This window comes from Haliotis rufescens, unplaced genomic scaffold (assembly GCF_023055435.1).
Source record: "Haliotis rufescens isolate VD_foot unplaced genomic scaffold, xgHalRufe1.0.p SCAF_2, whole genome shotgun sequence".
NCBI lineage: Eukaryota > Metazoa > Mollusca > Gastropoda > Lepetellida > Haliotidae > Haliotis > Haliotis rufescens.
In genome coordinates this window covers 41,929,247-41,945,745 of record NW_025963890.1, presented here as the reverse complement: position 1 = coordinate 41,945,745, position 16,499 = coordinate 41,929,247, and the positions used below count along the sequence as shown (strand labels likewise).

Here is a 16,499-nt window from a genome sequence, read left to right as displayed (position 1 = left end):
TGAGAATGAGTATTCCAAACGATAGTTAAGGGCTTAACGGCTGAATCCATACAATCTAGGCCATCTTTGTTACCCATTCCAGAATGCTCTTTTGATCAGTTTTCAAATTTTTAATCGAGAATTTGTCAAAATATGTTTCGAAGTGTAGTCGCCAATTTAAAACTAGTGCCGTAAAGTACGAGAAAGCTGCCTTCTGATTGGCTTATGTCGACTTCTTGTCAGCCATTCCATTGGTCGGTCAAAGTTCGTGCAAGGTCGGTCAAAGTTCCATAGGGGCAGTCGGGTAGCCTAGTGGTTAAAGCGTTCGCTCGTCACGCTGAAGACCCGGGTTCGATTCCTGACATGGGTACAATGTGTGAAGCCCATTTCTGGTGTCCCCCGCCGTGATATTGCTGGAATATTGCTAAAAGCGGCGTAAAACCATACTCAGTCAGTCAGCAAAGTTCACACAAGGGAATGGGAAGTAATAGGTAGTCCTCAGATCTTTGTTTAGCAGTAGCAAGAACTAAGATCTGATTTTAATGAGATTGCCTGTCATGAGTCAAGCTGCAAAGTCAGGATTTTGAAAATTGGGAGAAGGGGCAGTACTCATGACAACAGGGATGACATATAGTGAGATTTATCAAACTGTGTGTGCAGTTCCTGTGGATCCGTAAGTAGTCCTTGTGTATTTCTCATACATGTGATCCTGTTGCCATGCCAACATTGTCACTCTGATTCAGCTTTGGTTAATCAGTGATACAGTGGAACTTACATTATGTCCAACATTTATGAAATATTTGTGCGATTGCATCTTGTTTAGTTACCATGAAATGATTGACACTATTCAATGTGTTTTCTGCCCTGCACGCTCATGAAATTGTTTGTATGAAATCAAATGTTTTCATCAGCCCTATCTTATTTCCCCACTTTGAGAATATCTTAGAATTATCTTTAGGCGGCATTTTTTTTATTTCCGGGTTTATGGATTTCAAACTCATTTCAAAAGTGAGGTAGGCAAATTAGAAAAAAAGGAGAAGAAAAAACCCTCGGATTTTTTTACTTGATTTTTGTCCTAAAAAGTTAGGTAGGTATAAAAAAATATATCCTGGAGTAACAAAAGTAAAAGACAATTTTTATTATTATTACTACACATTTTATTAAATCCCTGACACACAGCTTGTGCACAAATGACAATATAATATTCATGTCATGGTGAAATGCATGAAAGATGCTGCCATTTTGGCAACAATTAGACTGGTCACCATTGTGCTTTGCGTTGACCAGCTTTGATGGTTTTAGAGAAGGATCCCAACGAGTAATATCAGAGTGACTTCCTTTTGCTTTACACTCGACATTTTTTATTGTTTGAACTTTTTATGCATTTTTAAAAGTAAAGATCGGTGGTAATAGAAAAAGGAGGAATTTTTATGGGTTTTTTTTCCAACATTTGGACTTTGAATGAGTGCCATGTCCGTTAACCAAGAAATAAAAAAATGTCGCCTTAAACTTTGCGTTGAATCAGTCTTCGGTGCTCAGCATGTCAGATGGTTGATAAGAAGAAACTTTGGGAGGCAGCTTGCCATGCACATGGGGCATGGTCAAGAGAGTTGAAATGGTAATACCGTATTTGACGTAATAAGCGCCAAGTGCGCTTTCAAAATTAGAAACAGGACTCTCATTAGAATATACATATGGTGAAAGATCGTAAATTTCATGGTTTATGCTGACGGCCTGAACTGTTTATATACCGGTACAACAGATATATATTTCCAGAATTTAATTGCCCGTAATTAAGGGTGCATATAACACACGAGTGCGTAGTATACACGAATAAATAGGTCTTGTGTACATTGATCAATCGGAAGGGCGCTAATTGGGATTGTTCACTAGCCAATATATTAGCAAATATCGCCGTTGGTGCTTCCTAGAGCGGGGCCCTTATTACGTCAAATACGGTATGGCAAGTATGCAGTGGAATTGTTTTCTGTAAAATTATCATGGAAGCTGGGCTCTGAATATATTGATTAAAATGAAACGGCAGATGTTTGGAAGTTTGTAATGTCCGTCAATGTTAACGTGTACTGTTTTACATAGCACCATGTGGGGGAACTGTCTACTGCTGGCCTGTACCGCCTTTTGTTTGAGGACTGCATATTGCATATTCATGCTTCAGGTAATGAATAAAGAAAATAACAGTGAATCTGGGTTTGTCGTCTTTAAAGTAACTCTGAAGATTGTTTAACTGTGTGTGGGCGAGATTTGATGATCCGTTTCACAAAGCGATCTTAGCTCTAAGGTGATCGTAACTCCCATACTTTAATATTGACTTATGACAGTCGTAGCGTTACGTTCGCTTTGTGGAACGGACCCCTGGACCTAAAGGAATGCATTTATTCTTGGATTGGATTGAAACTTGATTGGAGCTATCCTATTCTTGTGATGTGGTGAGGTGAGGTGAAATGGGGTTTAACATTGCATGCAAGATTATTGCACTGATATAGTAGCTGACCAGTCTTGCTTCATCACCTTTGGGGCACGGGTGGCCCAGTCGTCAAAGGCGCCACGATTTGCTGTGCAGAGTTGCATCCCTTGCACACGACAGAAACCTATGCATTGTATGTGGAATGAGAGTAGTGATTCCTTCTAAACTCAGAAACGGTGTTCTAAATGAGTTACATGGTAGTCATTTTGGAATGGTGAAAATGAAATCAGTTGCTAGAAGTTATGTGTGGTGGCCTGGAGTAGATGCTGATATTGAAAGTACTGCAAGAATGTGTATTACATGCCAGAATCTTCAAAATGATCCAACAAAAGCTCCTGTTCATCATTGGTCATGGCCATCAAAACCATGGTGTCGCATTCATTTGGACTTTGCTGGTCCTTTCATGGGTCACATGTACCTCATTGTTGTAGATTCTCATTCCAAATGGTTAGAGGTGATTGTTATGAATTCAACTACTGCTGATGCGACAGTGAAAGTGATGAGAGGTTTGTTCGCAAAATATGGATTACCACTGCAAGAGAAGTAATGGTGTAAAACACATCTTATCTGCTCCATATCATCCTGCTACAAACGGACTTGCTGAGAGAGCTGTTCAATCCTTCAAACAAGCTATGAAATCAACTAGAGGGGATGATGCAACATTACAGAAGAAGATTGATAGGTTTCTGCTAGCCTATCGTTCTAGTCCCCATTGCACAACTCAAGAAACTCCAGCAAAACCTTTTCTTGGAAGAGAACTAAGATGTAGACTTGACTTAATCAAGCCTAATCATGCTGATGTTGTTGCTACAAAACAGTCTTCTTCATTGTGTCAACCTGGCAACACAAGACAGCTAAATGACAATGATAAGGTGTGGGTGCGTGAGTACAACAAAGAAGACAAATGGACTGCTGGCAAGGTGATGACAAAATGTGGTGAAAGACATTCTGATGTTGACATTGGCAATAGAACTGTCAAGCGTCATATTGATCAATTAAGGTGTAGAGATGCAACTAGTAACCATGGTAACGAGAACATGATTGTTCAAAGTGACTGTAGTGCAGGGACTGTAGAAAGTATCAGGGTCAACAAAGGCGACCCTATCGTAATACCTAGTGCATCACAGCAATGTGATGAACACCAGTGTGAAGACAGTGAGGTGACAATTGCAAATGTACCAGCAAAACAAACCGTGAGACGTTCAGAAAGAGTGAGAAAACCTCCCGATAGACTAACCCTGTGAGAACACAATGTAGAAACTGACAGTTTTGACAATTAAGTCATTGAATAAAGTATTCAGCAATGTGTAGCAGATATCATATATATATGAGTTTATCATTTGTGGTTGAAAGTTGTAACATTGTTAAATTATAACTTTAGAAAATAGCTCATAGTACTGTGTTCTGAATATTGTAAATGTATTGGTTAGAGAAGTAGAAAGTAATTTCTTTTAAGGGGGAGAAATGTTGTGCATGTTAGGTATGTTTACATTGTAAGTGCGCCAATGCGCACGTGCAGTGACGTCACTTTAGGTGTGACGTCATTATGTTGTTGTAACCTAGGCAGCTGTGTGAGGCAGTGCCAGTTCTACATTAAACAGTGATTGAGCCAACTACGGTTTTGTTATGTATTGAAGATTTGATGTTCCTCCAATGTGCGGGTCGGACAAATAACATAATACATACACAACAGGTTCGAATCCTGGTTCTCCTCAATTATGTTTCTAGGTTTGTCAGCACCATACCCGTGCTTGTGGGTTTCACCAAAGTGGTAAACGTCCGAGACCTGCATCACTTCGGGCTTTCCTCCCAGATTTAGCCGACACACCGCGATATAACTGGAATATTGTTAAAAGCGGAGTTAAACCCAACTCACTCACTCTTTGAGAGGCATGTAGAAGTTGGAGTACTTCTAAGGTAAGATAAGGTAAGGATAAGATACAGTATATGGATGAACAACTTCTTTATTACAATTAGGAGCAACGTTTCGGTGTAGGTTCTTACTCTTGCTTGATAACGGTCTTAGAATCTACACCAGAATCTCAATCTTCATTGTCACAAAGAAGTTGTTCATCGATATATTGTATCCTTACTTAACACCAGTCAAGGCTGGTATAAACAACAAAATGCTGTCAACAGTTAATAATTTATTATGTTTTGACATGTGTTCCCAGATACCTGTGAAGGACCACACACAGGAGGAATAGAACAGTATCACAGCCGATGTCTCACTCACACACTCACTCACACTCAGGAGACACACAGGAGACACACACTCATTCTGTACAAGGTTTCAAAGTTACAGCCTCAGTCAACTCCCAGTCAGAGTCAACACAGGGATTAGTTCACTCACAATCATCAGCATCAATATCAATATGGTGATTAGGTCACAACAATGTTTTCTTGTTCTTCATCATCAACCAACCCATCATTAAACATGGTGATTAGGCCACTCCCAATCATCAGCATCAAAATGGTGATTAGGCCACTCCCAATCATCAGTCAACATGGTGATTAGGCCACTCCCCATCATCAGCATCAATATGGTGATTAGGCCACTCCCAATCATCAGTCAACATGGTGATTAGGCCACTCCCAATCATCAGTCAACATGGTGATTAGGCCACTCCCAATCATTAGTCAACATGGTGATTAGGACACTCCCAATCATCAGCATCAATATGGTGATTAGGTCACTCCCAATCATCAGTCAACATGGTGATTAGGACACTCCCAATCATCAGTCAACATGGTGATTAGGCTACTCCCAATCATCAGTCAACATGGTGATTAGGCCACTCCCAATCATCAGCATCAATATGGTGATTAGGCCACTCCCAATCATCAGTCAACATGGTGATTAGGCCACTCCCAATCATCAGCATCAATATGGTGATTAGGCCACTCCCAATCATCAGCATCAATATCAGAAGTTGAACTTTTTATCTTGTCACTGTTTACTTTATAGCTTGAAACAAATTCATTACTGTCTGATAAGGCCACATTAATGCATCTTGAGTTCTTGAAATCTATGTTTTCACAGGTACTATTGGGCATTTAGGTTGGTTGAGAAACAAGAATTTGTTTACATAACCACAGGCAATCAGGGCAGAATATAATGGCCCTGGATTTCAAACCATCTTCATCTGCATAAATAATATCACTGCTCAGAGATGATCACTCATGGAATCATGATTTTCAGGAACTATACTGATGGGGCAAAATTAGGGAACAGAAAGGGAAACATTTGTGATTCCTTGACAGGCTCTACAGGTGCCAGGATGTTGTCTTCCATTACTTTCAGGGATAATTCTAGGGTGGGGCCTTGTGCTTTTAGCCCCTAAATTTGAAAAAAAAAGGCCCACATTTTCAAATACAATGGGCGTACCTCTTGAATATTTGAAATTTTCACATAAAGGGCCCATTCTTGAGTGAACCCTGTACTTTCAATTAAGAAGATATCATATTTTGTTTCTACATAAGCAGTGACTATATCGGTATATGTTACTTGTGCAGTAACGACCAGTCTGAATACATCAGGAAAATATCATTTCTATCCTATATATATCTGTATTGTCTATATAGCTATGAAAGAGGCGGGGAAATATACTGGTATATGACATGGCAGCAATTTATAACATTTTCATAATTGATATTGCTAGACACGGTCATGTTTTTACATGAGTATCATGTTGGCAGAACATTGTTCAAAGTGTAACAATTCTTTTTGGCAACAATATTCCTATGATGTGTATACATACCGACACAGTCTTGAGATACATGCATCAATAATATCTCAATCTATAATGGTAGTCTCCATATCCTGGAGGGCTAACATTGTTATCAAACATGGCTACAACGCACCGACTGGCACAAATCTCATTGCAAGCCCGATACACCTGGTACAACTTGGTTTTTATTGTAATCATGAATTTGTTGTCCTGGAAATGGAAAACAGAATAATTTTTTCAGCACTTTTCTGAATAATGATACTGAAAACCATTAAAATAAATATAGTTCTACTTGCTCAGAGTCTACCTGTAAGATGGGCAGTGCCTGACGTTATTGATAAAGTTCATCCAGAAACTCGCCGCTTGATGTCAAAAAAGGTAAAATATGAATCACACTTCATGTCAAACATACATATAAAACATGTCAAACATACATCAAAACACATGGTGTCAAACATACAACACTATATATGTCAAACATAGATCACACCACATGTCAAACATACATCACACCACGTCAAACATAGATCACACATGTCAAACATACATCAAAACACATGGTGTCAAACATACATCACACACAATGTAGTTTTTACAAACAAGTTGTCTAAATAATTATATAACTTGTCACTACAGTGTATGATATTTTGGTTTTATGATGTGAAATAAATATGTAATTCTACACTTTGGTATGATAAGACATATAGTAGACGTCAGGGTACCACAGGCTAGATCCACCCCAACACAGGTAATGTCAGGGTGGTCCATTCTCATCCACAGACACAGGTATGCACAGGTGGTCCACCCTGATCCACTCACACAGGTATGCACAGGATGGTCCAACCTGAGCCACCAAGAAACAGGTATCCACAGGATGATCCACCCTGATCCACCCAGACACAGGTAAGCACAGGTTGATCCACCCTGATCCACCCAGACACAGGTATCCACAGGATGATCCAATTTGATCCACCCAGACACAGGTATCCACAGGTTGATCCACCCTGATCCACCCAGACACAGGTATCCACAGGATGATCCACTCTGATCCACCCAGACACGGGTAAGCAGATCCACCCAGACACAGGTAAGCAGAGGGTGGTCCACTCTGATCCACCCTGACACATCCACCCAGACACAGGTAAGCAGAGGGTGGTCCACCCTGATCCACCCAGGCACAGATAAGCAGATCCATCCAGACACAGGTAAGCAGAGGGTGGTCCACCCTGACACATCCACCCAGACACAGGTAAGCAGAGGGTGGTCCACCCTGATCCACCCAGACACAAGTATTGTCAATGGCTCATATGAGGCTCTCACACAACTTGGTCCTCAGTCACCACGTTCTCCATATTTACGTCAGTATTTCACTTCAATAGTTTTCTAAGCAGATATAAAACGTTTCCATGCAATTTGATTTTACAGTGTGAGAACCAAGTCTATGTTTGAACTTATCCACCACAAGGTATGTACATTGAAGTCACGCCAAGACCCCACGCATAGCTGACTGTAACACGCCAAGACCCCACGCATAGCTGACTGTAACACGCCAAGACCCCACGCATAGCTGACTGTAACACGACCTAACCCTTACAACACAAGTCTTAAAAAGACCCATTCAAAACATCTCCACAAAGCAACACGTGTATCTCCAATTTTACCATTTCCGGAGGGGTTTTGTAATATTAATTCATCAGAATTTATGGGGACCCATCACTCATAGAGGGGTATAATCCATCTGTTTAAATAATTAATATTCTACCATCCCAAATATTTGTTTACTTTTTACATGACTTATTGATGGCTTTCTTTACCCTTGCAATACCTGCACCTGTTTTCAATACCCAAATTATGTTTAACACAAGCCCCCCCTCTGATAAACAACAGGGTGCCGTTGTACAGAGCAATCTTAGCGCTAAGGTGATCGTTACTCCCATACATTAACATAGACTTATGACAGTCATAGCACTAAGATTATTTTGTACAATGGCACCCTGGTCTCTTGGGCCCCTCACAGCTTCTTATCTAAACATGGCACGGTGGTATACTTTGTCAATAAATAAACGTGCATGTACTTATGGTTTTGGTATCGTCTCAGAATTAGCTTGAAAGACTGATGAGAACTACCTGCTAAACAAACTTAAGAAGAATCATGGCCCAACAATCGACCCCATGGATCGACGTAATCCGGGCAACAATCACAATCAGAGGTGGAAGATTTAACTCGGGGGCCAGTCGGTTGGGTGTACATTTGTTGCCGGACACGACAGACCACGAACTCCACATTCACCTCATCACACTCAACCTAAGTCCCCTGTTCAATGGAAATGGAATCTCCCATTGCACGTGGAACACCATCTTCCTGAGGCAAGAGCGTCCATTAGCCTTTTTATCAAAGTCTTGTTTTACTTTCCTGTGCTAAATATGATTGGACTATCGCACATATCGATAGTCTAATCAGAGAATGTCTCACAAAATCAACATCCACGACTGGTACACCTTTGTATGAAAGTGATTTACCACTGCCTGTCTTTGTTGTATTTTTCATCGAAAAACGATTGCCTCTGTTTTTGGGTCAGGGATGACATCGCGAATGATTTCGTTCTCTGATCGACTATGTCGTCGCCTAAGGTCGTCGCCATCTTTGTGAAGCTGTATGAGATAAGAACAGCAATCTGATTGGATATCGTGTTTTCATTACAAGGGGCACAACTTGGGATCTACACGAGGTGGCGCCAGGGTCAAGCCAAGAAATGTGGCCTAGTTGTGGAAAGGGTAGAAACTTGGCTTTGATATAGGCTAGTGGACACGCTTGCCTCACGAAGATGGTGGAACACCTACTGACCCAAAACGCAGTTTTCACACCAATTAAACCCTGCTGATACACACCCAATCATCTCGAACCAAAAACTACTTGGAGGTATATCTCTATGGATCTAAACATTACTTGTACTTTATGTGGTAATTTGTGGATGATTTCCAGGAAGAGTACCCTCTGGACAAAGAGGCTGCCCTCTAGACTAACAGGCTACCCTCAGACTAACAGGCTACCTTCCAGACAAACAGATTACCCTCCAGACTAACAGGCTACCCTCCAGACAAACAGGGTTTCAGTGTAGATAATGTTGACATCAGCACTGGTTTTCTCACGACTGTTAACTTCCGTTCAGCGTGCACCAAGGAAACCATATAAACATCCTCTCCACTTTACAACATAAATACAGTCAGTTTCACTTCACATTGTACTATTTTCATTCCTCCCTGATGAAAATCAAGTTATGGTTTCACTAACCTGGTCATTTGCTGTAAAAAACTTTCATTTCTCAAAATTGTTCCGTGTGAAATGTCGGTAATAAGCAATCACCACAGCTGAGTCGAGGAATCACACAGATAAAGTGCCAGCACAAGCAGGATACAAAACGTAACCAAGCATTTGTGAATTTAGACAATACATGTCATTAAAATAACAATGGATATCTGATTTCTGAGACTAATATTCCATCGCCGGCTGAGTTGGCTCAAGTTTACTCAAAGATCTCTTGGTTTGGTTACTTAAATTTCTGAATATGTCTCTCTCTTAAAAGAAATGTTCAAAATGGGGAAAAAAACGAACCGTGCCAGGGACTTAATGATGATGAGGCGGTGCCTGAGAACCAAACTGAAGTTGTTTTTTTTGGCTATATAAGAAATGTTGATTTTTATGTGGGAAACAGTAAAATGTTGGTTTGCACATTGCTTCATATAGTACACATATTAAGTTATTCTAATCAATACTAAGCAGCTTGTTTGTGTGTTCGTATGGCTAGCTGTACACAACACCAGCCTGGAATATTGTTGATGCAGTGGCCATCATCACATGGTCGCCATCACATAGGTCGTCCTCACAGATCGCCCTCACTCTGTAGGTGATGGATTATTTCTCTTCAGCAATGGCCGGTCATACACCCAGTGCTCTCCGACCTCGTGGAAAAACTGAAACACAACCAAATTTTAAATAACAAGCATGAAATACTCATATCCCTGTTCGGTTGTGTGCAAGGCATTAGCCCTCTGGAAACGAGCTCTACCACCATTTTCAGTCTAAGTCAAAGTCATTGTTTGAAAACTTGGCAAATACATTCCCAACTATCAAAAGGCACCAGTTTACCACTAGACACATCCATGTGCCAAGTTTGGTGAAGAAAAACTGTACGGCTTTCAAGATCTGCACTGGAGTGAGTGAGTGAGTTGGGTTTAACGCAACATAAATAAAGCCTATTAATATTATTATTATGATCTACCTGTCTGTACTTGTCCGTTCCTATGAATACCTCAGAATACCGTCCTCTATCTTTGCTTGCATGGGTCCTTTGTGTTACCATCATATACCTGTATGTACCTGTGTGTACCATCGTGTACCTTTCTCTACCTATGTTTACCTATGTGTATCTTTTTGTACCTTCATGTACCTGTGTATGTTTGTTTACCTCTCTGTTTCTTTTTGTACCCTCATATTCCTGTGTATACCTTGTCAAAATCAAGTCCTGACCGGAGAATCCAGTGATTACTACTGTGATCAACGATCCACGTCATCAAGGTGATACAAGTGAGTGAGTGAGTTGAGTTTAACGCCGCTTTAAACAGTATTCCAGTTATATTGGGGCGTGTCAGCTTAATGTGGGAGGAAAGCCCGAAGTGATTCAGGTCTCGGGCGTTTACCACTTTGGTGAAACCCACGAGCACGGGTATGGTGCTGACAAACCTAGAAACATAATCGGGGCGAACCCGGATTCGAACCCACAATCATAGGTTTCTGGCATGTCCAAGGGACGCAACTCTGCACAGCGAATCGCGGCGCCTTAGACGGAAAGGAGCACTACTGACATTTTCCCTCTTAGTCAGAGCCATTGCCATGGAAACTCGAAAATAATTTTTTCAAATATCCTTAACTATCAAAAGGCACCAGTTCACCACTAGACCCATCTATGTTCAAAATCTGGTTAAGATATCTCTCATGGTTTTTTAGTTCTGCTCCGGAAACAAAATGTGACGGACAGACGGACAGCACCCATTCCTATATCTACCTTCCACATTGTGGCGGGGGATAATAAAGTCAAAATATAAAAGTCTTTTCTCCACCTATTTACAGATAATTCACACCATGGACATTGTATACATTGTATCTGAAAATAGACGCCCTCATGCATATTCATGACCATCTCCACATGCGAGCCGGAAGTCATGGTCATAATGCATGAGGGTGTCTATTTTTAGATACGGACTCCTGTTACATGTACGTATGACTACTTCTAGCACTGTTCCAGCAGCATCACCGTTGGGGACGCCACTGTGGGCTTCAGACTTTGTGCCACTAGACTGTCCTGACAAGGTGAAGGTGAGAGTTTTACCTTGGTTTCCCATCTCTCCCCTTTCTCCTTCCTGTCCTTGGCCTCGTCCCGCTGCCGCTGTTCCAGGAATTGCTTGCCCTCTGTGGCCTTCTCCACATTCTTGTACTTGAGGTTGTATGTCACGTCTCGCCATAACCTGATAACATATCACAGATTGTATGTCACGTCTCGCCATAACCTGATAACATATCATTGATTATATGTCACGTCTCGCCATAACCTGATAACATATCACAGATTGTATGTCAAGTCTCACCATAACCTGATAACATATCATTGATTATATGTCACGTCTCGCCATAACCTGATAACATATCACAGATTGTATGTCACGTCTTGCCATAACCTGATAACATATCATTGATTATATGTCACGTCTCGCCATAACCTGATAACATATGATTGATTAAATGTCACATCTCGCCATAACCTGATAACATATCATTGTTTATATGTCCCGTCTCGCCATAACCTGATAACATATCACAGATTGTATGTCACGTCTCGCCATAACCTGATAACATATCATTGTTTATATGTCACGTCTCGCCATAACCTGATAACATATCATTGATTAAATGTCACATCTCGCCATAACCTGATAACATATCATTGTTTATATGTCCCGTCTCGCCATAACCTGATAACATATCACAGATTGTATGTCACGTCTCGCCATAACCTGATAACATATCATTGTTTATATGTCACGTCTCGCCATAACCTGATAACATAGATTTAAAGTCACATTTCACCATAACCTAAGAACACATCACAGATTAGCTTATATTCTAAATTTGTAACACGGTTCAGAACATTATTTCATAAACCAGTGGGGTGTTGCTGATGTTTATTTAACAAACAAAGTTAAGGGACATATGTGACAAGTGGGCAAGCCGTCACAACGCGTCTGATGAAGGTGAAGGCCACTGACCTGCGAGACTCATACTCCTCCTGCTGGTCCGTCGGTCTCACCATCTTCTTGAACTTAGGTAATGTCTTCGTGTCTACAAATGTTTCGTTTTGCTGAAAAAGGAGATATCCAACTAATTACCTGGAAAATTAACCACAAATTGACTTTCGTTTCATACCCAAAAAAGTTGTCAGGATTGACAGTGCATGTCGTTTTATAATCGAGTCAGCAATATTTCAGTATTACCATGGCAACCTGAGGTAACAGCTGGAACCATAACTTTTATTTGTTTGTTTAATGCCGCACTCAGCAATATTCCAGCTGTATGACGGCTGTCTGTAAAATTATCGAGTCGGGACCAGATAATCCAATGATTGACATCATGAGCATCACTCCACGCAATTGGGATCGATGACATGTATCAACCATATCAGCGAGCCTGACCACCCGATCACATTAGTCGCCTGTTAAGGAAAGCATGGTCGCCTTGGAACCATACAACCTAGTGGTTGACAGCATGAGCAAAAATCCATGCGGTTGGATCCAGACGATTTCTGGTCAGACTTGGTTGATTGTGTGTGTCACTGGTATGTCAGAATCAGACGCAGTTATTCACAAACTGCCATGACACAGGTGGAACATTACTGACTTATGAGTGTGGGGCTCAATTATATACAAAATTTAATATGATATTCATCCTTACCCCTGAGGTATATTTGCCATACATCACTCCGTTCCATTCTCCCTCCACGGTGAGGAAAGGGAGCTTCTCGTTAGGCTCGAACACCTTGCTTGTTATCCGATGTTTCCTTCCTCCGTAGAATGGCTGTGAGAAATAATTACATACCGTATTCGACGTAATAAGCGTCACGCTCTAATAAGCGCCCACAGCGATACTTGCTAATATATTGGCCAGTGAACAATCCCGATTAGCACCCTTCTCATTGATCAATGTACACAAGACTTATTTATTCGTGTATAGTACACACTCGTGTGTTATATGCACCCTTAATTATGGACAATTAAATTCTGGAAAATATATCTGTCGTATATAAACATTTCAGGCTGTCAGCATAAACCACAAAACTTGTCTTTCAACTCTGGTTTTTCCACCAAAATAATATTCTAATAAGAGCCCCTGTTTCTATTTTTTAGAGCGCCCTGGGCGCTTATTACGTCAAATACGGTATATACTGATAGTTCAACATGGAGGGACGAGTGTCGACGCCTACATATAAACATATTTCACACACTATATACTTGCTTCCTCATCTGTCCTTCTGTTGTCATTATTCAACCTGCTCATGTTAATCTCCTTCATGTATGCAATTGTTATTACTGTTAATCCTCCACCTACTAAATACAATCATTGCAAAAGAAACGCGAATACAATCCATGTGGGTTAACATATGAAAACTTACTCATATTCATGAGAGTGAGTGAGTATGGTTTTACGCCGCTTTTAGCAATATTCCAGCAATATCACGGCGGGGGACACCCGAAATGGGCTTCACACATTGTACACATGTCGGGAATCGAACCCGGGTTTTTCGGCGTGGCGAGCGGATGCTTTAACCACTAGGCTACCCGACCGCCCCCATATTCATGAGATCTCAGATTGCTTTGATGCACACACGGACATTCTGGTATGAGGTGTGAACCTATGCTCACGATGCATCACATGTGACGTCATAGATCCATGACTCAAGATGCACCATTTGTCTCGTGCAGGATTAGCGTGTAAAGTTTGGAAATCACGTGCAGCATATCGTAGTAACAACAAAGACACTCTGTGGTAACACTTGACTAATTGTTAGTTTTGTCACGAATTGGTACACTTAAACATCTCTTCTTAATGTACATACTTCTCTATATGTTTCCTAGGTTCGTGTTTCTTTTGGCGGTGAGTACTGTCAATCTTGAAATTAACGCGAGCGTGAATTAAATGCGAAAAATGCGTGTGGTCTTTGCTCGCATTTTTAAACATCGCATTTATATCAACATTTGGATAGCAAAAATACCAACTTAGACATACGCTGATGTATTCCACACCACTGTTTATTGAGCAGCACTTGTATATAAAGTATATAAACAATGTCATTCAAACACTAATTCTGTCCTGTGAATTGTCACTGCTGGGGTCAAGACAAGTGTTCTACTCACTTATGTCATCACTGATCACACCTGCAAGTCAAGACAGACGCCACCCTTTGTTCTTTGCGACTGCGTCGAAGGCCGACACGAGCCAGTGCACATGTATTGTTTTTGCAGAAGTACTTTACTCAGCGCTAATAAGCGGTGCTATTTGGTGTGTGATTGGATTATTGTAAGGTTGGATTAAGGGGAGGAAACTTGACTGAGGACATCTTTAGATAGAAATCCACTGATGCTTGAGAGGAGGGGGTGTCGCATTCATATTGAGTCACATTTTTGGCTAGGGTCCAGTGGTCGCATTCTTTTGGAGACGCATTAATTTCACGATTTACAGTATATATTCTGTACCATGTTCATTCTTGACAATGGTATAAGGATCTACACTGAAACGTCACCTTCACAGTAAATTAAGAAGTAGTTGTCCATAAATTGTGTCTACTTTGTCATGGACATCGAAGCAAACTCCTACTTTTGTATGGAACTCCACAGTGGCGCTGTATCCTGTCTTGGCACATGCAATCTGTACCTTCCCTCCCAGCTCCACCCACGGCACCGTCAGGATCGACCTGCAACAGAGGCAACATGTATCTGTGTGTACCTGCTTGTATCTTCATCAACCTGTGTATCCTGGTGTACCTGTGTGTATCAGTGTGTACCTGTGTGTATCTTCATCAACCTGTGTATCCTGGTGTACCTGTGTGTAGCAGTGTGTACCTGTGTGTATCTTCATCAACCTGTGTATCCTGGTGTACCTGTGTGTAGCAGTGTGTACCTGTGTGTATCTTCATCAACCTGTGTATCCTGGTGTACCTGTGTGTAGCAGTGTGTACCTGTGTGTATCTTCATCAACCTGTGTATCCTGGTGTACCTGTGTGTAGCAGTGTGTACCTGTGTGTATCTTCATCAACCTGTGTATCCTGGTGTACCTGTGTGTAGCAGTGTGTACAGTCTGCTTGTACCTTTATCTACCCGTGTATCTTTGCGTACCTGTGTGTTCTTGCTCGTACCTTCATCTACCCGTGTATCTTTGCTTACCTGTGTGTACCTGCTCGTACCTTCATCTATCTGTGTATCTTTGCGTTCCTGAGTGTGCCTGTGTGTTCCTGCTCGTACCTTCATCTACCCGTGTATCTTGGTGTGCCTGTGTGTTCCTGCTCGTACCTTCATCTACCCGTGTATCTTGGTGTACCTGTGTGTTCCTGCTCGTACCTTCATCTACCGGTGTATCTTGGTGTGCCTGTGTGTTCCTGCTCGTACCTTCATCTACCCGTGTATCTTGGTGTACCTGTGTGTTCCTGCTCGTACCTTCATCTACCCGTGTATCTTGGTGTACCTGTGTGTTCCTGCTCGTACCTTCATCTACCCGTGTATCTTGGTGTACCTGTGTGTTCCTGCTCGTACCTTCATCTACCCGTGTATCTTGGTGTACCTGTGTGTTCCTGCTCGCACCTTCATCTACCCGTGTATCTTTGTGTACCTGCTTGTACCTTCATCTACCCGTGTATCTTTGCGTACCTGAGTGTACCTGTGTGTTCCTGCTCGTACCTTCATCTACCCGTGTATCTTTGCGTACCTGAGTGTACCTGTGTGTTCCTGCTCGCACCTTCATCTACCCGTGTATCTTTGTGTACCTGCTTGTACCTTCATCTACCCGTGTATCTTTGCGTACCTGAGTGTACCTGTGTGTTCCTGCTCGTACCTTCATCTACCCGTGTATCTTTGCGCACCTGAGTGTACCTGTGTGTACCTGCTCGTACCTTCATCTTCCCGTGTATCTTTGCGTACCTGAGTGTACCTGTGTGTTCCTGCTCGTACCTTCATCTACCCGTGTATCTTTGCGCACCTGAGTG

At 41.6% G+C, this 16,499-nt stretch overlaps 1 protein-coding gene across 3 annotated transcripts in view; it reads right to left on the bottom strand.

Moving 5' to 3' along the window:
* Nucleotides 1-4,598: 4,598 nt before the first annotated feature.
* LOC124149430 (oxysterol-binding protein-related protein 9-like) overlaps nt 4,599-16,499 on the bottom strand; it is a 52,104-nt gene continuing 40,203 nt past the window's right edge. For 2 of the 3 annotated variants that reach the window (XM_048399992.1, XM_048399993.1), the window contains 5 exons: nt 15,119-15,215; nt 13,199-13,321; nt 12,517-12,608; nt 11,583-11,718; nt 4,599-10,167 (listed from right to left, as the gene is read on the bottom strand). In XM_048399992.1, the coding sequence (XP_048255949.1) occupies nt 10,090-10,167; nt 11,583-11,718; nt 12,517-12,608; nt 13,199-13,321; nt 15,119-15,215 (526 nt within the window). In that variant the 3' untranslated portion in view covers nt 4,599-10,089. Of the gene's footprint in view, nt 10,168-11,582; nt 11,719-12,248; nt 12,307-12,516; nt 12,609-13,198; nt 13,322-15,118; nt 15,216-16,499 lie in introns of those variants that run through there. The other variant, XM_048399994.1, reaches the window with a different exon arrangement.